Source organism: Oncorhynchus clarkii, chromosome 2 (genome assembly GCF_045791955.1).
Source record: "Oncorhynchus clarkii lewisi isolate Uvic-CL-2024 chromosome 2, UVic_Ocla_1.0, whole genome shotgun sequence".
Taxonomy (NCBI): domain Eukaryota; kingdom Metazoa; phylum Chordata; class Actinopteri; order Salmoniformes; family Salmonidae; genus Oncorhynchus; species Oncorhynchus clarkii.
Window position 1 is genome coordinate 43,207,265 of NC_092148.1, and position 26,585 is coordinate 43,233,849.

At 44.2% G+C, this 26,585-nt stretch overlaps 1 protein-coding gene across 2 annotated transcripts in view; it reads right to left on the minus strand.

Moving 5' to 3' along the window:
• Positions 1-284: 284 nt before the first annotated feature.
• Positions 285-26,585, minus strand: part of LOC139368141 (forkhead box protein O1-A-like) — a 68,475-nt gene continuing 42,174 nt past the window's right edge. Inside the window, exons 2-4 of one of the 2 annotated variants that reach the window (XM_071106735.1) lie at positions 3,453-3,644; positions 1,705-3,173; positions 285-1,554 (exon numbers count right to left, since the gene is read on the minus strand). In XM_071106735.1, the coding sequence (XP_070962836.1) occupies positions 1,740-3,173; positions 3,453-3,644 (1,626 nt within the window). In that variant the 3' untranslated portion in view covers positions 285-1,554; positions 1,705-1,739. Of the gene's footprint in view, positions 1,569-1,704; positions 3,174-3,452; positions 3,645-26,585 lie in introns of both variants that reach the window. The other variant, XM_071106744.1, reaches the window with a different exon arrangement.

Consider the following 26,585-nt stretch of genomic DNA (forward strand, 5'->3'; position numbering starts at 1 on the left):
AACGACCCAAAGCACAGCCAAGACAATGCAGGAGTGGCTTCGGGACAAGTCTCTGAATGTCCTTGAATGGCCCAGCCAGAACCCGGACTTAAATGTGATTGAACATCTCTGGAGAGACCTGAAATAGCTGTGCAGTGATGCTCCCCATCCAACCTGACAGAGCTTGAGAGGATCTGCAGAGAAGAATGGGAGAAACTCCCCCACTACAGATGTGCCAAGTCTCTAAATGTCCTTGAGTGGCCCAACCAGAGTCCGGACTTGAACCCAATCAAACATCTCTCCCCATCCCACCTGACAGAGCTTGAGAGAATCTGCAGAGAAGAATGGGAGAAACTCCTCAACTACAGGTGTGCCAAGTTTGTAGTTGTAATGTGTGCGCTGGGAGTCGGGAAGCAAGTTCAGGGAGTGAATCATTTAATAAATAAATGAAAACATAATACAAAAAACGAAACACGAACAACGCAGACATGAAACTGGAACAGAAACAACAACACCTGGGGAAGGAACCAAAGGGAGTGACATATATAGGGAAGGTAATCAGGGAAGTGATGGAGTCCAGGTGAGTCTGATAATGCGCAGGTGCGGGTAACGATGGTGACAGGTGTGCGCCATAATGAGCAGCCTGGTGACCTAGAGGCCGGAGAGGGAGCACACGTGACAGTAGTGTCATACCCAAGAAGACTCAAGGCTGTAATCGCTGCTAATGGTGCTTCAACAAAGTACTGAGTAAAGGGTCGGAAAACTTATGGAAATGTGACATTTCAGTTTTTTTATTTTAAACAATTACTTTCTTTTTTTTATAATAAAAAAAAAAGGTTTTGCTTTGTAATTACTGTGTATTGTGTGTAGATTGATGCGGGGGCAAAAATCTGGGGGCAAAAAACAATTGAATCAATTTTAGAAAGAGGCTGTAACGTAACAAAATGTGGAAAAAGTTGAGCGGTCTGAATACTTTCCTGAATGCACTGTATGTTTGAAGTATAGTAGCATATTTACATCGATAATATCTTACTCAGACATAATATGTCAAAGTTTTTTTGACAACCTTATAGAGAAGCACCTTGAAGGGTGGGACAGACCCCACTTGAATGTGAAACAGAACCGACTCCATTCCAGTTGTTTTTGAAGAGCTAAAGCCAAACTAAAAAAGATAAATACACACTCGCAAAAACATAATGTGAGATCCAAAAAACTAAAATAACATACTAAACACAAAACATTTTTCACAATAAAACATTGCTTTAAGAGTCTCCAGCTTCTTCCAAGTACTGTTGAAGTGAATGGTATTGTGCTGCTATATTTACAAGGCCAACTTCAGACCATCCTTTCCCTCACAGTCTCAGCCAGCGTAGTCCCTCCGTACAAATCTAAAGGGTCTAGATATGTGAACACAGTTTAGTGATGGAGCTTCCACCTGATTTCTTCCACCTTACATATCTGCAATGGATAGTGACAGAATTGGGACGGGCTGATGATAGTCCTCTGGAGAGGGGCAATGGTTTCTTTAGACTCTTCCATTCTCTTAATGAATGCCAGTGGAGAATGTTGAAAAATCTGAAAAATCAAAACTGTAAAACCATCAATAACTGCATAATGAATCTATTAAAGGATTTGCAAAACATTTACCATTGAGACACAATTTAATAGTAAATATATGATATTATATTTACACTGTTGTATTATATTGCATCTCTATACACTAACCTGTCTGCTCTGAGTCGGAGAGGTGTGTGTGTGTCTTAGCCAGACACCCAGCTGTGTGTGGTGGTCTTCACCCCAATGCCTTGACTAAACCCCTGGGTGGTCACCATGGGGTCAAAGTTGAAGTCCAACGAGTCTCCGTCCATCAGCGTGTCATGAAGAACAGACTCCATGTCACACTCAAACCTCTCGATGGACATGTCGTCTAGATCACTAGGCAGCCTCTCCTGATGATGATGATGATGGTGGTGGTGGTGGTGGTGGGACTGGGGATGAGCAGAGCTGGGACCTGGACCTGGTCTCCCATAACCATTAGCACTGCTGCTGTAGCTGGGTGGGGGAGCTCCGTTGTGGTGGGGACTGTGGTTGTGATGGCCTGAGACTGGGTGACCACCACCACTGTGGGGCCGCTGCTGTAGCTGGTGGATGTGTGTCCTGAGGCTGGCTAGACGGGCAGGGCCCCCAGCGTGGTTGAGGCTGGTCAGGGGAATCAGGCCACAGCCGTTCATGGAGGACCCAGATGGGGGAGGGCACTGGCCCTGGCTGTGGAAAGGCTGCAGATGTGGGTGAGGGTGTGGATTTTGAGTGTGGGACTGAGGGTGTCGTGTGTGTTGCTGAGGAGGGGGACTCATCATCTTCACCCCTCCGTGCCCCCCCACCTGTCCCACCTGCCCCTGGCTGCTGTAGTTGGGCAGCATCCGCCCTCCTCCTCCTCGCCCTCTCCCTGACTGGGACACTACTGTCTCCATGGTGGGCATGGCCTCCCCACCACGGGGGTCAGCTACTTCAGAGGTCAGCAGCTCCTTAAGGAGCCCAGCAGGGCAGTTGTAATGGCTCCTGAAGTGTGCAAAGGACCCTGGAGGCTTGCTCTCTGGCAGCGTTTGCATGGGGATGGGGGAGAGATGTGGGCTGTTCATGCCTGGCCCAGCCTGGCCATAGAGGCACTTCCTGTAGTCCTGCTGTTGGGGTTGGGGGTTCATGGAGGGGGAGCTATAGGGGCTGTTCTGAAGCATGGAGGAGGGGGAGGACCGTGAGGAGTCAGGCCCAGACCCAGGCCCGCCACATACCACCAGCTGGCCTTGATTCTTGGGGGACAGCAGGTTGAGGTTGTCAAGGAGACTCTCCATGACATTCTCTGTTCCGTGGTGACCATGATGATGACCCCCCATGGAGCCGGCCAGGCCCACTTCTGATAGGCTGGGCAGGGTGGCCATGGAGGTAATCTTAGGCCCCATCCCTCCAGGGTAGCCCATTTGGACATCGGCCTCTGATAGGTCGATGTCCTGTTCCAGGAAGGGAGAGCGACGGCCAGAGAGGGTGGAGGCCTCGGAGGAGGCACGCGTCCGGAAGGTAGTCCAGGCCTCGAAGTCATCATTGCTGTGGCTGTGGGAGTTGGGGCTGCCGAGCCACTTGGAGTACTGGGAGCCTCCCGGGCTGTCTGCACCCCCAACTACCCCGTCCTGGAGAGCCACCTGGGGAGACAGGAGAGGGACAGAGGTGAGCTCAGGTAGATAAAGGTACACAGGTGGACAGGCCACTGACACAAAGCTGACAGACGTGCAGAACAACTCTGCACAGTAGGTAAAATTAGAGATTGTTTTAGTTTCAGCACTTTGTGGCACCTCATATTAACCTATAATGGTCTAAGTGATGAGCCCCAATCACTTTCCCATATTGACAAACAAACACTGTAGAGGTGCTGAAATACAGCTGATGATAGACAGTGTATGTACTGTTCTGCTCCTTCCTACCTTCTTCTTGGCAGCCCGTCCTCTGCTCTTGGTGAACTTGCTGTTGTTGTCCATGGAGGCAGCTCTACGTCGGGGGGACTTCCCGCTCTTCCCTCCCTCGGGGTTCAGCATCCACCACGAGCTCTTCCCTGTGCCCTCGTTCTGCACACGAACAAAACGACTGTGGAGGGACAGGTTGTGGCGGATGGAATTCTGGAGGGGAGGATTTAAGTTTGGATTTAACATCATAATAGACATTGCTAATAACACCATTCAGGCTTTACTTGTCTTCAACATTTCAGGATACAATCTATACTCAAATAAAGTCTGTCCTCTGATTTACGATGATGGTGTAACTTTGTCTTCCTCCCCAGTATTCTTCCATTAAATAATCCATATCTAACCTGACCTAATGTCCCTACGAAACACTACATGGTGTGACATGTCAGTGTGTATTTGAGGAGACAATTCCAACTACTTGTAGATCAAGTGTTGCCTCGTTACACCACATCACACACATACGTACACACGCACACACGTGCACACACACGTGCACACACACACACATCCAGAGACCACACAAGGGCTGCCACAGTCCCAGCCACTCAATATGAGCTACATAGGTAAGGCATGGCCTATTGGGCTTGAAAGGGAAACCTAATTTGCCAGTTTTTCATACAAGAAGGAGGTGGGAGTGAAATCAAATAAACAGGCCAGACGGACAGTGCCCTGCTACATGTATATACACACATCCTTCCTAAGGATGTTTTGTCTACGCTACATGTATATACACACATCCTTCCTAAGGATGTTTTGTCTACGCTACATGTACATACACACATCCTTCCTAATGATGTTTTGTCTAGCCAGCTTTATTTACCCGGATGAGACCTGTTGGCAGAACCCCCACTGGGCCTCTCTGGTGAGGGGAGGGAGGGAGTTTAAAATATATATATATATATATATATATATATATATATATATATATATATATTATATATATATATTATATATATATATTATTTCACCTTTATTTAACCAGGTAGGCCAGTTGAGAACAAGTTTTCATTTACAACTGTGACCTGGCCAATATGAAGCAAAAGAGTGCGACACAAACAACACAGAGTTACACATGGGATAAACAAGTCAATATGTAATGGGTGCGTGTTGATGGCAGGGAAGTCAGGCGCACGAGAACAAACTTGGTATGAACGTAATCGTTTAATAAAAGTTAACAAACCTACAAAAACCAAAATAAATAAAAATAATCAAAGTGGGTAAAAAACCTGTTGCGCACCAACACATAACTTGCACAAACATACAATCAAACAATCACTGACAAGGACATGAGGAGAAACAGAGGGTTAAATACACAACATGTAATTGATGGGATTGGAACCAGTTGTGAAGGAAAACAAGGCAAAAACCAATGGAAACTGAAAAATGGATCAGTGATGGCTAGAAGATCGGTAACTTCGACCGCCGAACACCGCTCGAACAAGGAGAGTCGACGACTTCGGCGGAAGTCGTGAAGCAATAACACAATGGAAAAATATATATACAGTGTGTGCAAATGTAGTAAGATAAGGGAGGTAAGGCAATAAATAGGCCATAGTGGCAAAATAATTACAATTTAGCAATTAAACACGGGAGTGATAGATGTGCAGAAGATGAATGTGCAAGTAGAGATACTGGGGTGCAAAGGAGAAGAGAAAAATAACAATATGAGGATGAGGTAGTTGGGTGGGCTATTTGTAGATGGGCTGTATACAGGTGCAATGATCGGTAAGCAGCTCTGACAGCTGATGCTTAAAGTTAGTGAGAGAGATATAAGACTCCAGCTTCAGTAATTTTTGCAATTTGTTCCAGTCATTGGCAGCAGAGAACTGGAAGGAAAGGCGTCTAAAGGAGGAGTTTGCTTTGGGGATGACCAGTGAAATATACCTGCTGAAGCGAGTGCTATGGGTGGGTGCTGCTATGGTGACCAGTGAGCTGAGATAAGGCGGGGCTTTACCTAGCAAAGACTTATAGATGACCTGGAGCCAGTGGGGTTGGCGACGAAATAAAGCGAGGGCCAGTCAACGAGAGCATACAGGTCGCAGTGGGGGGTAGTATATGGGGCTTTGATGACAAAATGGATTGCACTGTGATAGACTACATCCAATTTGCTGAGTAGAGTGTTGGAGGCTATTTTGTAAATGACATCGCCAAAGTCAAGGATCGGTAGGATGGTCAGTTTTACGAGGGTATGTTTGGCAACATGATTGAAGGATGCTTTGTTGTGAAATAGGAAGCCGATTCTGGATTTAATTTTGGATTGGAGATGTTTAATGTGAGTCTGGAAGGAGAGTTAACAGTCTAACCAGACACCTAGGTATTTGTAGTTGTCCACATATTCTAAGTAAGAACCGTCCAGAGTAGTGATGCTAGACGGGCGGGCAGGTGCGGCCAGCGATCAGTTGAAGAGCATGCATTTAGTTTTACTAGCATTTAAGAGCAGTTCGAGGCCACGGAAGGAGTGTTGTATGGCATTGAAGCTTGTCTGGAGGTTTGTTAACGCAGTGTCCAAAGAAGGGCCAGAAGTATACAGAATGGTGTTGTCTACGTAGAGGTGGATCAGAGAATCACCAGCAGCAAGAGCGACATCATTGATGTATACAGAGAAAAGAGTCGGCCTAGAATTAAACCCTGTGGCACCCCCATAGAGACTGCCAGAGGTCCGGACAACAGGCTCTCCGATTTGACACACTGAACTCTATCTGAGAAGTAGTTGGTGAGCCAGGCGAGGTAGTCATTTGAGAAACCAAGGCTGTTGAGTCTTCCGATAAGATTTATTGACAGAGTCGAAAGCCTTGGCCAGGTCGATTAAGACGACTGCACAGTATTGTCTTTTATCGATGGTGGTTATGATATTGTTTAGGACCTTGAGCGTGGCTGAGGTGCACCCATGACCAGCTCGGAAACCATATTGCATAGCGGAGAAGGTACAGCGGGATTCGAAATGGTCGGTGAACTGTTTGTTAACTTGGCTTTCAAAGACCTTAGAAAGGCAGGGTACTGTAGCTACCGGGTCTTCAGGTTTCTGTTCCAGACCATCCCTGATATTCTGCTTATTATTTGTATTAGACACTATTATTTGAACTATTCAATATTCTCTTGTTTTGGAGTAAGATTCATGTCTAAACCCACTAACAATTTACATGATATGTATGATATGAAATAAAGTGTAAAGTGTTTAATTAAGTATAGTGGATTTTTTGGTCATTGAACAGTCACTGTTTCTGTTTTATTTGGTTGTCACTCACTCTCATTTTGTCTGATGATATTGCACAGATTTGCAGCTGCAGCTGACGTCCTTGATCATTGCTGTGGTTGTAACAATCCCTGTATGGCTGACCTAGGATGCAACCCCGGTCCACAACAGCACTGCATACCCACAAAGCAGCGTCTATTATCATACCAAAACCTTGATCTTGGTTGGGCTAGGATGACAGTACCTTAGGTCTCAGGGCAGGTGAGGTCACCACACCATGGCTACTAGGACATTCTCACTTTATCTTTCCTTGATTATTTGCATCCTATCTCCTCAACTGTATTATATTGCAACTGTATTGGAGGAGAAGGTACAAAGTCCCTCCCCTCTGACCTACCTCTGACCTAACCAATGGGTTTTTAGAAGGAGACTAGGAGAGGAATTGAGTAATGATGAATTGAGAAAGAGCCTAGCACTCACCTGTCAACTAGCTCACATGTGATACACACTCACCTCTCTTCTACACTCACTGACCTCGTCCTCCTCCGCATCAAACTCAGCAGCCAGCAGAGCAGACTGTGTGAACTGAGTCAATCTAGCACCCACAGAATTAATTTTGTGGATATTTAATTCTGCTACATTGACTCTGATCACACAGTCGGTGGCTGAGTTATACTGTCGCTGGCATAGGAGGAGGTGAAAGGGTTGTGACTGTAGTAGAGGTGAGCTGCATGTGAGTTCTAGTAGCCAATGTGATGTCATCCCTCTTGAGACTTGAAGTAGTGTATCCTCCTGTCTATCATGACGGTATCTATATTTTAATACTGTAAGCATCTCGGCTACGGGAGGATCTCCTCCTGCAACTTTGCACCGATTTGTTTCATTCCGCTACACTCATTGTCCTCCTTCTCCAGTGGTTAGCATGCTAGCTACAAGTGTCATTTGGTTAGGGTTTGTGTCCTGGCCGGTCAGCCATACAAAGATGGAACTCACACATTACTACATAGCTGCTTTGCAGCCCATGTAAAAGTTACCCTTCACAGTGGTCACTCTCAAAATACATGATGGTTGAAATAAAGTTGCAATTTGTTTGCTTCATGTAATGTATCATCCTGGAGTAATTAATATGCAGTTCAACATTATCACCACAAGGTGCAGCATTTGTATTATAAGCTTTACTACATGTAAACAAACAACTAGCTTGGTCTCGTAACGTGAGGTTTATAATACATGTCTAGCACAAGCTAGCGGTTCATTAAAACTACAGTATGTTCCTTAATTGAAACTAAGTGGGCAGTACACCTGGTTAAAATATAGTTGCGTTTTGGAGGAAGCAGATGAAGAGCTAGGAGAGAGAGATTAGTGAGGGGGAGAGAGAGAGGTCGATAGTGGGGTAATTACTGCTGCTAGCTAACTTTGATGTAGCTAAACAATGTGGCCGTCAAACATTGGACTCGTATGCTAGCTACATTTAGTTTAGTTATATTGTTAGCTGTCGTGAGATAAATTAATCTATATTGCTGGCTAACAAGGTAAGCTGATCTTTGTCTACCTTCCCAATGCTAACTCTGGTTATTTGCTGTGCTAGCCAAATGTAACACCATCAGATTAAACGGATAATAAACGGGAAATAAAAAAATTCTGATGATTTTGTTTCGTAGATCTGGTAGCAACAAGTCAATGTGTGTATATAATTCATTTGTTACATTTTTGGGTTGGATCAATAAATACTAACTTATAATTTTGTGCTAGCTAGCCAACTAACTAGGTAGTTAACAATTATGGTGATCTGCAGGATTGGATGTTTACTGGAGAAGGTCTTGGTTGCGCTTGCATTTGGAACATGTTATTGTTTTGACTGTTGAAAAGGTCTAGAACCTTGAATATAATCAAAAAAATATGTGTAGATCTTTGAGGTTTGCACTCTGAGCCAGAGAGGGAGGGGAGGTGCTAGCCTTGCGGTGTGATTTAAAAAGAAACAAAACAGAAAGCATAATAGTGTTTTTTTGTTTGTTTTACATTTCACTGACAGCACATATACACACGAATACGCATACACACACAACCAATGGTTGTAATCCTTTTCACAATAGCTCTGAGTAACACGTTTCCTGTAGAACTCCACCCTGTTTCACCTGTACAACCCTCTCCCACTCATCTATCAACTCCCCCTCAGAAGCATGCACATGCGCACACACACACACACACACCCTAACTGCCTACACCATCAAACAGAGAGAAAATAGAGAGAGAGAAAGAACAAAGGGAGGGGAAAATATCAAAAAAAGGTTTTCTTTTTACAGGCGGGGCCGGGCAGCATTACAAAAGACACCCAGAGAAACAGTTTGAAGAGCTCAGTAAACGACAATGGAAATAGTTCCCCACACAAATAGTTTCTCCATCAAAAAACACAATAATGAAGAACATAACTGACAAACAATATACCTAGATGACAGTAAGTTGAGTTACAATTTCACAACCACATACACTACCGGTCAAAAGTTTTAGAACACCTACCCATTCAAGGGTTTTTCTTTATTTGTACTATTTTCTACATTGTAGAATAATAGTGAAGACATCAAAACTATGAAATAACACATATGGAATCATGTAGTAACCAAGAAAGTGTTAAATAACTCAACATCTATTTTATATTTGAGATTCTTCAAATAGCCACCCTTCATCTTGATGATTGCCAAGTGTGTGCAAAGCTTTCTCTCAACCAGCTTCACGAGGTAGTCACCTGGAATGCATTTCAATTAACAGGTGTGCCTTCTTAAAAGTTAATTTGTGGAATTTCTTTCCTTCTTAATGCGTTTGAGCCAATCAGTCGTGTTGTGACAAGGGTATACAGAAGATAGCCCTATTTGGTAAAAGACCAAGTCCATATTATGGCAAGAACAGCTCATGTAAGCAATGAGAAACGACAGTCCATCATAACTTTAAGACATGAAGGTCAGTCAATCTGGAAAATTTCAAGAACTTGTAAAGTCTCTTCAAGTGCAGTCGCAAAAACCAATCACGCGCTATGATGAAACTGGCTCTCATGAGGACCGCCACAGCAATGAAAGACCCAGAGTTACCTCTGCTGCAGAGGATACGTTCATTAGAGTTACCAGCCTCAGAAATTGCAGCCCAAATAAATGCTTCACAGAGTTCAAGTAAAGAACACATCTCAACATTAACTGCAATGTTTTTCAGTCACAAGAGAATATATACTGTATGAAAACAACGTTATAGTTTTTTGGTGAAGTGACAATGACAAGTGAATAGTTAGTCCTATCTGGTGTATGTGACAATAAAGCTTTTTTTTCTCTCTTCCAGCCCGACTTGGCCAGTGGGTTTTGTGAGGTAAGATATGATTAGCCTGGCTTTACTCAGAGGGGTTTAAAGCAACGCTGTCTCCACATGACTCACTTCCCTTCTGTGTGTGTGTGTGGGTGGAGTTGAGTTGAATACAGTAAGTACTGGAGTAATCCTGCAAACAATAATGAGGCATTAGGACATCCCCGGGATGTCACAAAATTGCCACCTAAAGTCATCTGGACTTTTTGTCATGGTTGCATGGAGGTTTTGCCTAGTTCCCAGTTAGTCCCAGGGACATTTTTGAGACACTGTGTCATGGTCCCCTGGAGGTCTTTGTCACCTGATTGTCACAAAGAAACACCCACCCCAAATGTGTTCTTTATTTTCCCAGGGCACACACACCCTAGTTTCATTTTACATCACCCTTGTTACTTTTGCCAAGCCCATCAAGACCCTGATTGGTGAACCAAAACTGATCCAGTCACAACCACAGCATTCAACACAATGTTTTCAACTTACATATTTGACACACATGATGTTACGTTTATTCATACAGTACTTATTATTCAACATGTCGTCACCTGGGATTTGAACTCACAACCTCTTGATTCACAGCATTCCAATCCTCCTGCTACACCACCATGTCTGCATCATTGACTGATGGCCTTTTCCTACACGTTTCACATCTAAGTAAATCTCAGCTCTGGTAAAAACAGACTGAAGAAAAACTATTACATTTATCATAGTGATTCAGGAGTAACATTAAAACTGAATAATAAGCCCCACCAACAACTCCGAAACCCCAAACTCAAATTGCTGAAATTAGTAAATTAAATCAGTGAGAGAATAGTCAGATTACCTGATAACTAAAATAGCAGTGCAGATGACATTCTTTTGCTAAGTGCAGAGATGTATTATAAGTAATGAATGTGGTTTGGGACACCTGGGACCATCACGTGACAAAAACCTCCAGGGGACAATGACAGAACGTCCAAAAAACTTTCAGGGGACCATGACACAAACGTCCCAAGCATGTCCTAAAAATTACAAACCGGGATCTAGACAAAACCTACCAAGAAAGTGAATGTGACCTTAAGGGGATCATACCCAAGAAAATCCTAAAAACTCCCGTGGGACAAACCGGGAACTCTATATAAAGGTCCCGCAGAGAATGTTGCCTTCGGACCATCCTAAGGACTAGTAAAATTAAAGTTGTGAGAACGTCCTAAAAAGGTCCTGACATAGTCCTCAGTGACACGCTGAAAACTTACAGGGAAGATGACAAAGGTCCCCCAGAGAACATTCCCTTGGGACTATCACTCAATGTTCTTATAATGTTCTTAGAACAATCCTAATAAATAAAATAAAATCTCAGAACGTCATTGGGATAACATCACGTCGAAACCCTTAAGGGACCAAATGGGAACATCACCATCATCATCAGGATGTCCCCTGCTTGCTGGGAAGAGCTTAAAGAGAACGAATACACACACACACACACACTCAATGACCACAGATTTCTTATTTTGTTCAAGCAAACTGTAAGGTCAGCAGAAGGATGTAAAGGGCAACAACAGCATATACTCAAATTTTAAGTTCCAAAGTTGTATTGTCACGTGCACAAGCACAGTGAAATGCCTTTCTTGTATGCTCTTTCCAAACAATGCAGTAATCAATAACAGTAGTACTATAAAATAAAGTAGAATAAAAACAGACAGGAAATAGAAATAAGAAGAACACGAGAATGGAAGTAAGCTACACTACATGACCAAAAGTATGTGGACACCTGCTCACCGAACATCTCATTCCAAAATCATGGGCATTAATATGGAGTTGGTCCCCCTTTGCTGCTATAACAGCCTCAACTCTTCTGGCAAGAGCAATAGTGAGGTCGGGCACTGATGTTGGGAGATTAGGCCTGGCTTTGTGCACGGGGCATTGTCATGCAGGAAAGGGCCTTCCGCAAACTGTTGCCACAAAGTTGGAAGCACAGAATTGTCTGGAATGTCATTGTATGCTGTAGCGTTAAGATTTCCCTTCACTGGAACAAAGGGGCCTAGCCTGAACCAAGACAAACAGCCCCAGACCATTATCCCTCCTACACCAAACTTTACAGTTGGTACTATGCAATGGGGAAGGTAGTGTTCTCCTGGCATCCGCCAAACCCAGCTTTGTCCATTGGACTACCAGATGGTGAAGCGTGATTCATCACTCCAGAGAACGCGTTTCCACAGTCCAATGGCGGCAAGCTTTACACCACTCTTAGTGTGCGGCTGCTCGGCCATTGAAACACATTTCATGAAGCTCCCGACGAACAGTTCTTGTGCCGACGTTGGTTGCAGAGGCAGATTGGAACTCCATAGTCAGTGTTGCAACCGGTGATAGATGACTATTGCACACTACGTGCTTCAGCCCTCGGCAGTCCCGTTCTATGAGCATGTGTGGAGCTGCTGTTGTTCCTAGACGTTTCCATTTACAGTTGACTGGGGCAGCTCTAGCAGGGCAGAGATTTAACACACTCACTTGTTTGAAAGGTGCCACGTTGAAAGTCACTTAGCCCTTCAGTAAAGCCATTCTACTGCCAATCTTTGTCTATGGAGATTGCATGGGTGTGCGCTCGATTCTATACACCTATCAGCAAAGGGTGTGGATGAAATAGCTGAATCCACTCATTTGAAGCGGTGTCCAGATACTTTTGTATATAAACTCAGCAAAAAAAAGAAACGTCCCTTTTTCAAAACCCTGTCTTTCAAAGATCATTCGTAAAAATCCAAATAAGTTCACAGATCTTCATTGTAAAGCGTTTAAACACTGTTTCCCATGCTTGTTCAATGAACCATAAACAATGAATGAACATGCACCTGTGGAACGGTCGTTAAGACACTAACAGCTTACAGACGGTAGGCAATTAAGGTCACAGTTATGAAAACTTAGCACACAAAAGAGGCCTTTCTACTGACTCTGAAAAACACCAAAAGAAAGATGCCGATGGTCACTGCTCATCTGCGTGAACATGCCTTAGGCATGCTGCAAGGAGGCACGAGGACTGCAGATGTGGCCAGGGCAAGAAATTGCAATGTTCGTACTGTGACACGCTTAAGGCAGCGCTACAGGGAGACAGGACGGACAGCTGATCGTCCTCGCAGTGGCAGACCATGTGCAACAACACCTGCACACGATCGGTACATCCGAACATCACACCTGCGGGACAGGTACAGGATGCCTGAGTTACACAAGGAACGCACAATCCCTCCATCAGTGCTCAGACTGTCCGCAATAGGCTGAGAGAGGCTTATAGGCCTGTTGTAAGGCAGGTCCTCACCAGACATCACCGGCAACGTCGCCTATGGGCACAAACCCACCGTCGCTGGACCAGACAGGACTGGCAAAAAGTGCTCTTCACTGATGGTTGGATTCGCATTTATCGTCAAAGGAATGAGCTTTACACCGAGGCCTGTACTCTGGAGCGGGATCGATTTGGAGGTGGAGGATCCGTCATGGTCTGGGGCGGTGTGTCACAGCATCATCCGACTGAACTTGTTGTCATTGCAGGCAATCTCAATGCTGTGCGTTACAGGGGAGACATCCTCCTCCCTCATGTGGTACCCTTCCTGCAGGCTCATCCTGACATGACCCTACAGCATGACAACACCACCAGCCATACTGCTCGTTCTGTGCATGATTTCCTGCAAGACAGGAATGTCAGTATTTTGCCATGGCCAGCGAAGAGCCCGGATCTCAATCCCATTGAGCACGTCTGGATTTTGATCCCCCCTTTGTTCAGGGACACTTCTGTTAGTCACATGTCTGTGGAACTTGTTCAGTTTATGTCTCAGTTGTTATGTCTCTTGTTATGTTCATACAAATATTTACACAAGTTTGCTGAAAATAAACGCAGTTGACAGAGAGAGGACGTTTCTTTTTTTGCTGATTTTATAGTGTATATACAGTGCCTTGCGAAAGTATTCGGCCCCCTTGAACTTTGCGACCTTTTGCCACATTTCAGGCTTCAAACATAAAGATATAAAACTGTATTTTTTGTGAAGAATCAACAACAAGTGGGACACAATCATGAAGTGGAACGACATTTATTGGATATTTCAAACTTTTTTAACAAATCAAAAACTGAAAAATTGGGCGTGCAAAATTATTCAGCCCCTTTACTTTCAGTGCAGCAAACTCTCTCCAGAAGTTCAGTGAGGATCTCTGAATGATCCAATGTTGACCTAAATGACTAATGATGATAAATACAATCCACCTGTGTGTAATCAAGTCTCCGTATAAATGCACCTGCACTGTGATAGTCTCAGAGGTCCGTTAAAAGCGCAGAGAGCATCATGAAGAACAAGGAACACACCAGGCAGGTCCGAGATACTGTTGTGAAGAAGTTTAAAGCTGGATTTGGATACAAAAAGATTTCCCAAGCTTTAAACATCCCAAGGAGCACTGTGCAAGCAATAATATTGAAATGGAAGGAGTATCAGACCACTACAAATCTACCAAGACCTGGCCGTCCCTCTAAACTTTCAGCTCATACAAGGAGAAGACTGATCAGAGATGCAGCCAAGAGGCCCATGATCACTCTGGATGAACTGCAGAGATCTACAGCTGAGGTGGGAGACTCTGTCCATAGGACAACAATCAGTCGTATATTGCACAAATCTGGCCTTTATGGAAGAGTGGCAAGAAGAAAGCCATTTCTTAAAGATATCCATAAAAAGTGTTGTTTAAAGTTTGCCACAGGCCACCTGGGAGACACACCAAACATGTGGAAGAAGGTGCACTGGTCAGATGAAACCAAAATTGAACTTTTTGGCAACAATGCAAAACGTTATGTTTGGCGTAAAAGCAACACAGCTGAACACAGCTGAACACACCATCCCCACTGTCAAACATGGTGGTGGCAACATCATGGTTTGGGCCTGCTTTTCTTCAGCAGGGACAGGGAAGATGGTTCAAATTGATGGGAAGATGGATGGAGCCAAATACAGGACCATTCTGGAAGAAAACCTGATGGAGTCTGCAAAAGACCTGAGACTGGGACGGAGATTTGTCTTCCAACAAGACAATGATCCAAAACATAAAGCAAAATCTACAATGGAATGGTTCAAAAATAAACATATCCAGGTGTTAGAATGGCCAAGTCAAAGTCCAGACCTGAATCCAATCGAGAATCTGTGGAAAGAACTGAAAACTGCTGTTCACAAATGCTCTCCATCCAACCTCACTGAGCTCGAGCTGTTTTGCAAGGAGGAATGGGAAACAATTTCAGTCTCTCGATGTGCAAAACTGATAGAGACATACCCCAAGCGACTTACAGCTGTAATCGCAGCAAAAGGTGGCGCTACAAAGTATTAACTTAAGGGGGCTGAATAATTTTGCACGCCCAATTTTTCAGTTTTTGATTTGTTAAAAAAGTTTGAAATATCCAATAAATGTCGTTCCACTTCATGATTGTGTCCCACTTGTTGTTGATTCTTCACAAAAAATACAGTTTTATATCTTTATGTTTGAAGCCTGAAATGTGGCAAAAGGTCGCAAAGTTCAAGGGGGCCGAATACTTTCGCAAGGCACTGTACAGGGTCAGTGCCAATACCATATTTACAATGTGCAGGGATACTGGAGTGGTAGGGGTAGAGATACATAATGATAATAATAATGATAATAATAATAATTTATTACATTCGTAAAATGTGCTTTTCATTATACAAGAATATTCTCTAAGTGCATAAATAAAATAAAAAATAATCAAATATACACTCAGAGGCCAGTTTTATAGGTACACCCATCTCGTACCAGGTTTGACACCCCTTTGCCTACAGAACAGTCTGAATTCTCTGGGGCATTTATTCTACATGGTTTGGCGTTCAAACGTTTCTCAATTGGTATCAAGGAACCTAACGTGTGCCAGGAAAACATTCCCTACACAATTACACCACCAGCCTGTACCGTTGACACCACACAGGAAGGGGCCATGGACTCATGCTGTTTACGTCAAATCCTGACTCTGTCATCAGCATGACGCAACAGGAACTGGGCTTGTTTTCTCCCACAGGACTGCTGCTGACTGGATGTTTTTTGTTTGTCGCACCACTCTGTAAAAAGGGATATATGGTAAACAGAGTAGCAGCAGCGTATATGATGATTATATGTGAGTGTGTGTGTGTGCGTAGAGTCAGTATGAATGTCTGTGCGTTTTATGTGTGTGACAAAATTAAGTGTGTGTTTGTGTTGGAGTGTCAGTGTGAGTGTGTGTGAGTGAGTGTGTAGAGTCCTGTGATTGTGCATAGAGTCAATATACACTACCGTTCAAAAGTTTGGGGTCACTTAGAAATGTTGTTGTTTTTGAAAGAAAAGCATTTTTTTTGTCCTTTAAAATAACATCAAATTGATCAGAAATACAGTGTAGACATTGTTAATATTGTAAATGACTATTGTAGCTGGAAATGGCTGATTTGTTATGGAATATCTACATAGGGGTACAGAGGCCTACTATCAGCAACCATCACTAATGTGTTCCAATGGCACGTTGTGTTAGCTCATCCAAGTTTAGAATTTTAAAAGGCTAATTTATCATTAGAAAAGCATTTTGCAATTATGTTAACACAGCTGAAAACTGTTGTGCTGATAAATGAAGCAATACAACTGGCCTTCTTTAGACTACTTGAGTATCTGGTGCATCAGCATTTGTGGGTTCGATTACAGGCTCAAAATGGCCAGAAACAAATAACTTTCTTCTGAAATTCATCAGTCTATTCTTGCTCTGAGAAATGAAGGCTATTCCATGTGAGAAATTGACAAGAAACTGAAGATCTTGTACAACGCTGTGTACTACTCCCTTCACAGAACAGCGCAAACGGTCCCTAACCAGAATAGAAAGAGTGGGAGGCCCCAGTGCACAACTGAGCAAGAGGACAAGTACATTACAATGTCTAGTTTGAGAAACAGACGGCTCACAAGTCCTCAACTGGCAGCTTCATTAAATAGTACCCGCAAAACACCAGTCTCAACATCAACAGTGAAGAGGTGACCCCGGGGATGCTAGCCTTCTAGGCAGAGTTGCAAATAAAAAGCCAAGTCAGGCCAGAGCTCTGATCGAGGCAGCAATACATCCTTCATCCACTGTTAAATACATACAGTTATTTGGTCATGGGTTATGCCCAGAGAGAGGGGTGTTGGACTGGGAGAGTAGGTGTGGAGGCCTGCAGGTCCCTGACAGCGAAGCAATAGAGTTCTTCGTGGCCGGGAGAGGGCTGCTTGAGTGTGGGGCCCAGGTTCGCCTTGGGGGCGAGGTTGTGGAGGTGGCTGAGCCCTGGCCGGGACGTGGTGATGGGTGATGCCCAAAGAGAGCCAAGGAGGGTGAGGTAGGAGTCAGAACCAAACGGGTGCTTTGACAGTAGAAGAGGTCACCAGGTCCGTGGGAGCCTGTCTGGAAGTCAGGTAGACCCCAGGGAGAAGGCCTATGTAAATAGGTGTGTGTGACACTGTCCTTCAGGAGAGCAGAGCAGGCAGCATCTGTGGAGGTTGGCTTTTCTGTCCCCCCTTTTTCTGGCTTACTGGGCCTCTAGTCAGTGGAGGGCTTCTGAGGCCTAGAGGTAGGTGACTGGGTAAGTGACACTTTCCTTCTGGGGGGCAGAGTAAGTTCCGTGGGTCAGAGCAGGAAGCTGGCTGGATGGAGTGCCCCTCTCTTGGTCTCACCCTACAGTTACCAACGTTCGAACCGGACCTGTCCCCCCCCCAGAACGCCTTCCCCCCACCTCCTCCACCCCTGCTGTCTTCACCTTATCCTATATTACACTTTATCCCAAAATGGATTTGATTATGGGAAAATGCACGTCTAGACATGCTCTTGTGTGCCAGTTATTAACGGTTAAAGTTCAACTTCAGGGATGGGAGATTTGACCACCCCTGGCAGGCTGACGACCCTGTGGTGTGCTGACGACCCTATGTCGACAGCACCCCCCCCCCCCCGGGTCTCCGCCAAACTGGCCATGAATGCCCAGCCCACCCCCAAGGGCCCCTGGAGCTATCCCCCCAGCTGGTAGCCTGTTCGGTCACCAGGTCAGACCCGGCGCCAGGGGGCAGATGAAATCAGCGAGCTACATTTTGGGGGGTTCTTGCATTGGAATTATATTGAATTCTGCTTATATCACACTATACCACAATAAACATCAAGTTGAAATTCAGAGACTCCGAGACCACTGAGACCATTGGTTGGCGGGAAATCTGTAGCCCATCTCCGCTGCGCTGTGTCAGCGTAAAATAAGGGCATTCAAGTACAAGATTCAGCAGGAGGCATGCAAGTACAGTAGAGGTGCAAATGAGTGTTGGATTTATTTACACTGCGCTGGTGTTTCAAAGGTGACGGTAATATTTACAAAGTTTTGACATCAAAATGTCGGCATTCAAAAGAAAAAGCCTCTCCTGGTGGGGTCTACCAGGCTCAGATACTGCCTCTCCTTACCCAAAACGTTACTAACTAGCTGGAACTTCCTCAAATGGGCACTTAAATACACCTATATACAAAAGTATGTGGACACCCCTTCAAATGAGTGGATTTGGCTACCCGTTGCTGACAGGTGTATAAAATCAAGCACACAGCCATACAATCTCCATACACAAACATTGGCAGTAGAATGGCACTGTCATAGGATGCCACCTTTCCAACAAGTCAGTTCGTCCAATTTCTGCCCTGATAGAGCTGCCCTGGTCAACTGTAAGTGCTGTTATTGTGAAGTGGAAATGTCTAGGAGCAATAACGGCTCAGATGCAAAGTGGTAGGCCACACAAGCAAACAGAACCGTACCGCCGAGGGCTAAAGAAAGTAGCACGTAAAAATCATCTGTCGGTGGTTCACTACCGAGATCCAAACTCCCTCTGGAAGTAAAGTCACCAAAGAACTGTTCGTTGGGAGCTTCATGAAATGGGTATTCTGAAGTGATGAATCACGCTTCGCCATCTGGCAGTCCGATGGACAAATCTGTGTTTGACGGATGCCAGGAGAAAGCTACCTGCCCCGATGCATAGTTCCAACTGTAAAGTTTGGTGGAGGAGGAATAATGGTCTGGGCTGTTTTTCATGGGTCAGACTAGGACCCTTAGTTCCATTGAAAGGAAATCTTAACGCTAGAGCTACAATGACATTCTAGACGATTCGGTGCTTCCAACTTTGTTGCAACAGTTTGTGGAAGGCCCTTTCCTGTTTCAGCATGAAAATTCCCCTGTGCACACAGTGAGGTCCATACATAAATGGTTTGTCAAGATCTTAACTGGCCTGCACAGAGCACTGACCTGAACCCAATCAAACACCTTTGGGATGAATTGGAACGCCGACTGCGAGCCAGGCCTGATTTCTCAACATCAGTGCATGACCTCACTATTATTCTTGTGGCTTAATGGAAGCAAGTCCCCGCAGCAAAATTCCAACATCTAGTGGAAAGCCTTCCCAGAAGAGTGGAGGCTGTTATAGCAGCAAAGTGGGACCAACTCCATATTAATGCCCATGATTTTGGAATGAGATTTTTGAAGAGCATGTGTCCACATACTTTTGGTCATGTAGTGTACATTTGGCCACACCTATTCTTGGGGCGCAGGCCAGGTATATCTACGCACACTAAAGCGTGCATGTTCACACAACATTAAACATGACAGACAAACTGGACACGTGCTCTCCAAACAAAAACAACAAAGACATTGACAGTAAACTAGTAAATGCAATTAAATAAACCAAACCAAACCATTTATGACAAGTGTTGTGCAGTTTCTGAGCTATCCAAACAAGATTTCCACTTGGAGAATGAGAATGGTATGAATGTATATTATATTGAAGTAATTATAAAAAGGGACAGTCTAGCTCTCGGGCTTTGGAGCAGCAGGCAGCCATTTGGGAACTAGGTTCCCAGGTCCAGGGATAATAATAGTCCAACCAGACTACGCAGCAAGCACTCTACCTAAATCCGCCTTGAAACTTCCTCTATAGACCGTAAACAAGGTGGCTTTCCACCGAGTGCACAGACTTGGAGCTCGGAGTGACAAGACCAAGGGTCCCTGACCGATTATCACAAAATGTGAACACTACCAACAAAAGGAGCTGATCATTAGGGAGCTGATCAACCATTAATCTTACAGTCGTCTCAAATAAAAATGTGAAGGACCTCGGCGTTACATTGCAAAAATCAGAAACCTTCTGTCCAAAAATGATACAGAAAAATGTATCCATTATTTTGTTACTTCTAGGTTCTAGGTACTGCAATGCTCTACTTTCCGGAAAAAGCTCTAAATAAACTTCCGTTAGTGCTAAATATGGCTGCTAGAATCCTGACTAGAACCAGAACATTTGATCATATTACTCCAGTGCTAGCCTCCCTACACTGGCTTCATGTTAAGGCAAGGGCTGATTTCAAGGTTTTACTGCTAACCTATAAAGCATTACATGGGCTTGCTCCTACCTATCTCTCTGATTTGGTCCTGCCGTACATACCTACACAAGACGCAGGCCTCCTAATTGTCCCTAGAATTTCTAAGCAAACAGCTGGAGGCAGGGCTTTCTCCTATTTAGCTCAATTTTTATGGAATGGTCTGCGTACCCATGTGAGAGACGCAGACTCGGTCTCAACCTTTAAGTCTTTACTGAAGACTCATCTCTTCAGTGGGTCATATGATTGAGTGTAGTCTGGCCCAGGAGTGTGAAGGTGAACGGAAAGGCTCTGGAGCAATGAACCACCCTTGCTGTCTCTGCCTGGCCGGTTCCCCTCTTTCCACTGGGATTCTCTGCCTCTAACCCTATTACAGGGGCTCTGGCTTACTGGTGCTCTTTCATGCCGTCCCTAGGAGGGGTGCGTCACTTGAGTGGGTTGAGTCACTGATGTGATCTTCCTGTCTGGGTTGGCGCCCCCCCCCCCCCCCCCTTGGGTTGTGCCTTGGCGGAGATCTTTGTGGGCTATACTCGGCCTTGTCTCAGGATGGTAAGTTGGTGGTTGAAGATATCCCTCTAGTGGTGTGGGGGCTGTGCTTTGGCAAAGTGGGTGGGGTTATATCCTTCCTGTTTGGCCCTGTCTGGGGGTATCATCGGATGGGGCCACAGTGTCTCCTGGCCCCTTCTGTCTCAGGCTCCAGTATTTATGCTGCATTTGTTTATGTGTCGGGGGGCTAGGGTCAATTTGTTATATCTGGAGTACTTCTCCTGTCTTATCCGGTGTCCTGTGTGAATTTAAGTATGCTCTCTCTAATTCTCTCTTTCTTTCTCTCTCTCGGAGGACCTGAGCCCTAGGACCATGCCTCAGGACTACCTGGCATGATGACTCCTTCCCCAGTCCACCTGGCCGTGCTGCTGCTCCAGTTTCAACTGTTCTGCCTGCGGCTATGAAATCCTGACCTGTTCACCGGACGTGCTACCTGTCCCAGACCAGCTGTTTTCAACTCTCTAGAGACAGCAGGAGTGGTAGAGATACTCTTAATGATCGGCTATGAAAAGCCAACTGACATTTACTCCTGAGGTGCTGCACCCTCGACAACTGCTGTGATTATTATTATTTGACCATGCTAGTCATTTATGAACATTTGAACATCTTGGCCATGTTCTGTTATAATCTCCACCCGGCACAGCCAGAAGAGGACTGGCCACCCCTCATAGCCTGGTTCCTATCTAGGTTTCTTCCTAGGTTTTGGCCTTTCTAGGGAGTTTTTCCTAGCCACTGTGCTTCTACACCTGCATTGCTTGCTGTTTGGGGTTTTAGGCTGGGTTTCTGTACAGCACTTTGAGATATCAGCTGATGTACGAAGGGCTATATAAATACATTTGATTTGATGATCAAAAGCAGGGGAAGGGAGCTTAAAGGGGCCAAATTCGGGCTCAATGACCAATTTCCAAGGGAGATAAACGACCGGCGTAAAGGCAACAGAGGGAGAAGGGCAAGCGTGCCTTTATCATTGTGAACAAACGCTTTATAGATGGACAGCTCTTCTGCGACAGCTCCATAACGCCATGGCTATACTAAATTCTATGGGGACATCAGGCTCCAGAAAAAATAATGGGGACTGTAAAAATATCTGAACACTATGAAGTTGATACACACACACACACACTTGATCTCTCACTCTCTCTATCTTCTCTCCTCTCTCTCTATTGTTGAGAACTTTTCTATAATGTAATGTGTTTTTTGGTTGTCTTGTTTTCAACAAGCAATGGGAAGATATCAGAACAAGGACGTTGGGAAATAATAACATATTGTACGGTATACATTTGTACTGTAGTGAAGACGTCTCTAGAAAATGCTAGGAAATATGGAAATACTAGGATGTTTTTTTCTATGAGAGTTATGTTTAATGTAAATATGATGCAACTATGATGGTGATACGATAATGATTACAATTATCATCCTGAATATTGAGGCTATACTCACTTCATGTTACACACATCGACAATCAACAATGCAAAATGGCTGGGTTATTATTTATTTAGACATCACACATTATAGTCTTACTCATCCTGACATCTAATTGGCTTTCACATAACTCTTACAGAATTCCCACGTGGACGGGGATATTGGAAATGTAATCAAAGTCCCCTTATTGTTTGGGATACCTTTAAATGTACTGTACCTTCAGAGGTCCTTCAATTCCGTACGCATCATTAATAAAAAAGCAGTTCCAGTCTAAAGAGACAAGACTAACAAGGAAATACATGAACTAATAGTAGATAGATGGCAATAAAAACGTTACTACAGAGATACAAAATAAGCTGGAGGAAAAACAAAAAGAACTTGAGGAACTTATTCAAGAATGATCTAATGTAATCTATTACAAAAATAAAGCAAACTGGATGGAATATGGAGAAAAATGAATCTCCAACACAGGAACGCAACCAAAAATAATTTGCAGAAACTCTTCTTTACTGAAGACAGAGTCATCTATGATTCTCCTAATTATATTTTAAAAGAGAAAGCTAAATATTTGAAGTAGATTGTCACACCCTGACCTAAGAGAGCCTTTTTATGTCTCTATTTGGTTTGGTCAGGGTGTGATTTGCAGAATATGATTAACCTACCCCACGCTGCATCTTGGTCTAATTCCACCAACGACGATCGTTACAGAAGATCCCACCACAAAAAGACCAAGCAGCGTTTTCTGGAGGAGTGGACATGGGAGGAGATACTGGAAGGCATGGGACCCTGGGCCAGGCTGGAGAATATCGCCGTCCTAAGGAGGAAATGGAAGCAGCAAAAGCAGAACGGCGAAGATACGAGGAGTTGGCACGACGAAGCATGCACGAGAGGCAGCCCCCCCCAAAAGACGGGGAGATTGGCGTTTCCGTTGGGAGAGTGTGACTAGTCAGACACCATGTTATGTGGCTCTGCGCATGCATAGCCCGGTGCGCTACATTCCAGCTCCTCGCATTTGTTGAGCTAGAGTGGGCATTCAGCCAGGACGGATAGTGCCGGCTCAGCGCATCTGGCCTCCAGTGCTTCTCTTCGTTCCAGGATATCCTGTGATGGCTCGGCGCACTGTGTCTCCGGTGCATCTCCACAGCCCAGTACGTCCCAGTACGTCCACAGCCCAGTACGTCCCAGTACGTCCTATGCCAGCGCCCAACAGTTTTCTGGCTAGGGTGAGCATCCAGCCAGGAAGGGTGGTGCCAGCTCTGTGCTCCAGACCTCCAGTGCGTCTCCACGGCCCAGTATATCCTGTGCCAGCTCCACGAACCCAGCCTCCAGTGATGATCCATGGCAAGAAGCCTCCAGTGATGATCCATGGCACGAAGCCTTCAGTGATGATCCAGGGCACGAAGCCCCAGTGATGATCCCTGGTACAAAGCCTCCAGTGATGATCCATGGCACGAAGCCTCCAGGGATGATCCATGGCACCAAGCCTCTAGTCCGGAGCCTCCGGCGACGGTCCCAGTCCGGGGCCTCCGCCGACGGTCCCCTGTCCGGGGCCTGCGGCGAGGGTCCCCAGTCCGGGGCCTGCTGAGAGGGTCCCCAGGCACCACCAAAGTGGGGGGAGCCAGAGGTGGAGCCGGGTCTGCATCCCGCACTGGAGCCGCCACCAAATATAGATTACCACCCGGACCCTCCCCTATAGGTTCAGGTTTTGCGGCCGGAGTCCGCATCTTTGGGGGGGGGGGGGTACTGTCACGCCCTGACCTTAGAGAGCCTTTTTATGTCTCTATTTGGTTTGGTCAGGGTGTGATTTGGGTGGGCATTCTATGTGTTGTATTTCTTTGTGTTTGGCCGAGTGTGGTTCCCAATCAGAGGCAGCTGTCTATCATTGTCTCTGATTGGGAATCATACTTAGGTAGCCTTTTTTCCCACCTATGTTGTGGGATCTTGTCCTTGTATTGTTGCTGTTAAGCCCTACAAGGCTGTACGTTTCATTGGTTCTCTCTTTCTTGTTTTCTCTGGTTATCATTAAAGAATATGATTAACCTACCCCACGCTGCATCTTGGTCTAATTCCACAAACGCCGATCGTTACATAGATGTAGACCTTTTCTGTCTCATCCTCACCCTCTAAATGACAATCAGTGTAAGGAATACTTTCCAAACGATTATAAAAAAATGTACAAAAAGATCAGAACCAAGGCCAAGATACAGAGGAATATCTTTTTGAGGCTATTAAATCCGTTTAGTCTGGAAAAAACCCAAGCTTGATGGCATTCTGTTAGAGGTATATAAAGCCTTTTTGATATACTAAAAGCTCCATTATTAGCTTGTTTTAACTACTCCTATAAAAATGGTAGTCTATCAGGTGCTCAGCAGGAGGGTCTGATTTCTCTATTATTTAAAACAAGACCCTGATGGCAAATATATAGACCCAGTCCATCTAAAAAATGGGAGGCTTCTTACACTTCAATGTTGTGATGCAAAGATATTTGCGAAATGCATAGCACTCAGAAATAAAAAGGTTTTACCAGGTATTGTTCATCCTGATCAGACAGGTTTTTTACATGAATGATACATTGGAGATAATATATGATGACTACTAGAAATAATAGAACAACAGGAAACATCTAAGAAGCCAGGCCTGGTATTTATAGAGGATTTTGAAAAGGTCTTTGATAAAGTAAAATTGGATTTAATTCATAAATGTTTTCAATTTCGATGAGTCTCTTATAAAATGGCACAGCAACCACAGGTGTAAAATAATATATAGCAGCTACTTCTCAGAGAGTTTTGAATTGTCAAGAGGAGTTAAACAAGGGTTTCCGCTGTCACCATATCTATTCGTTATGGCCATCGAAATGCCAGCTATTACAAGCAGTGCATAGAACAACATTATAGGATTAGAAATCCAAGGCTTAAAAACAAAAGTGGCCATGTATGCCGATGTCTCAAGTTTTATATTAAGTCCGCAAGGTAGATACGATTCTCATTGAAATTCTAAATAACTTTTCTGGATTCTCTAGACTAAAACCTAATTATGATGTGTACAATATTGGATCTTAAAAAAAATGCAACTTCTACATTACCCTACAGTTTACCTATAAAATGGACTGATGGTGAAGTAGACATACTTGGTATTCATATCACAAAATATATAAATGAGCTCTCCACAATGAGCTCTCCACAATGAATTTCAATAGAAAACTAGTACAAAAACGGATTAACTCCTTAATATCTCAGTTTACTCACTTACTAATGGCACTGGCTACTCCTGATGATTGGTTTTTCAAATGATATGAGCAAAAAATATTTTGCTTTATCTGGGATGCTAAACCAGACAAGATAAAGCATGCCTATCTATATAATGAATATGAACTGGGTGGGTTGAGATGATTAAATATAAAAGCACTAAACCTCTCTCTAAAAGCTTCACTTATACAAACGGTTTTACTTGAACCCTAAATGGTTCTCAAGTGGATTACTAAGAAAAGCTCATCCATTGTTTAAAGATTGCCATGTCTCTGTCACGTTCTGACCATAGTTATTTTGTGTTTTCTTTGTTTTAGTGTTGGTCAGGACGTGAGCTGAGTGGGCATTCTATGTTGTGTGTCTAGTTTTCCCATTTCTATGTTTGGCCTGATATGGTTCTCAATCAGAGGCAGGTGTTAGTCATTGTCTCTGATTGGGAACCATATTTAGGTAGCCTGTTTTCTGTTGGGTTTTGTGGGTGGTTGTTTCCTGTCTTCTGTCTTTGTACCAGATAGGACTGTTTTGGTTTTTCACATTTATTGTTTTGGTATTTTTGTAGTGTTCATGTTTATTGTCTTTATTAAACATGTTGAACACTAACCACGCTGCGCTTTGGTCCTCTCCTTCGTCCACAGAAGAAAGCTGTTACAGTCTCATTTTCGATTAATTGAAAATGAAACCTTTTTCAAAGTATCTCTCTTTTTCAAACAAGCATTGCAGAGCTGGTTACAACTTGAATTTCATCCCCCTGAAAAGATAGAACAAATATTACGGTTGAACTCAAATGTGCTGTTTAATAAAAGACCTGTGGTACAGGGTGTATGAGTTGAAACATAAAAAAATTCAAGAAGTGTTTTTCAGCAAAAATTATCGTGCAGTATTCTTGCCACCAACAAAATGTTGAATATTTGGGGAATACAATCATTGCAGCTCTGCAGATTTTGTTGTGAGGATACAGAATCAATAGA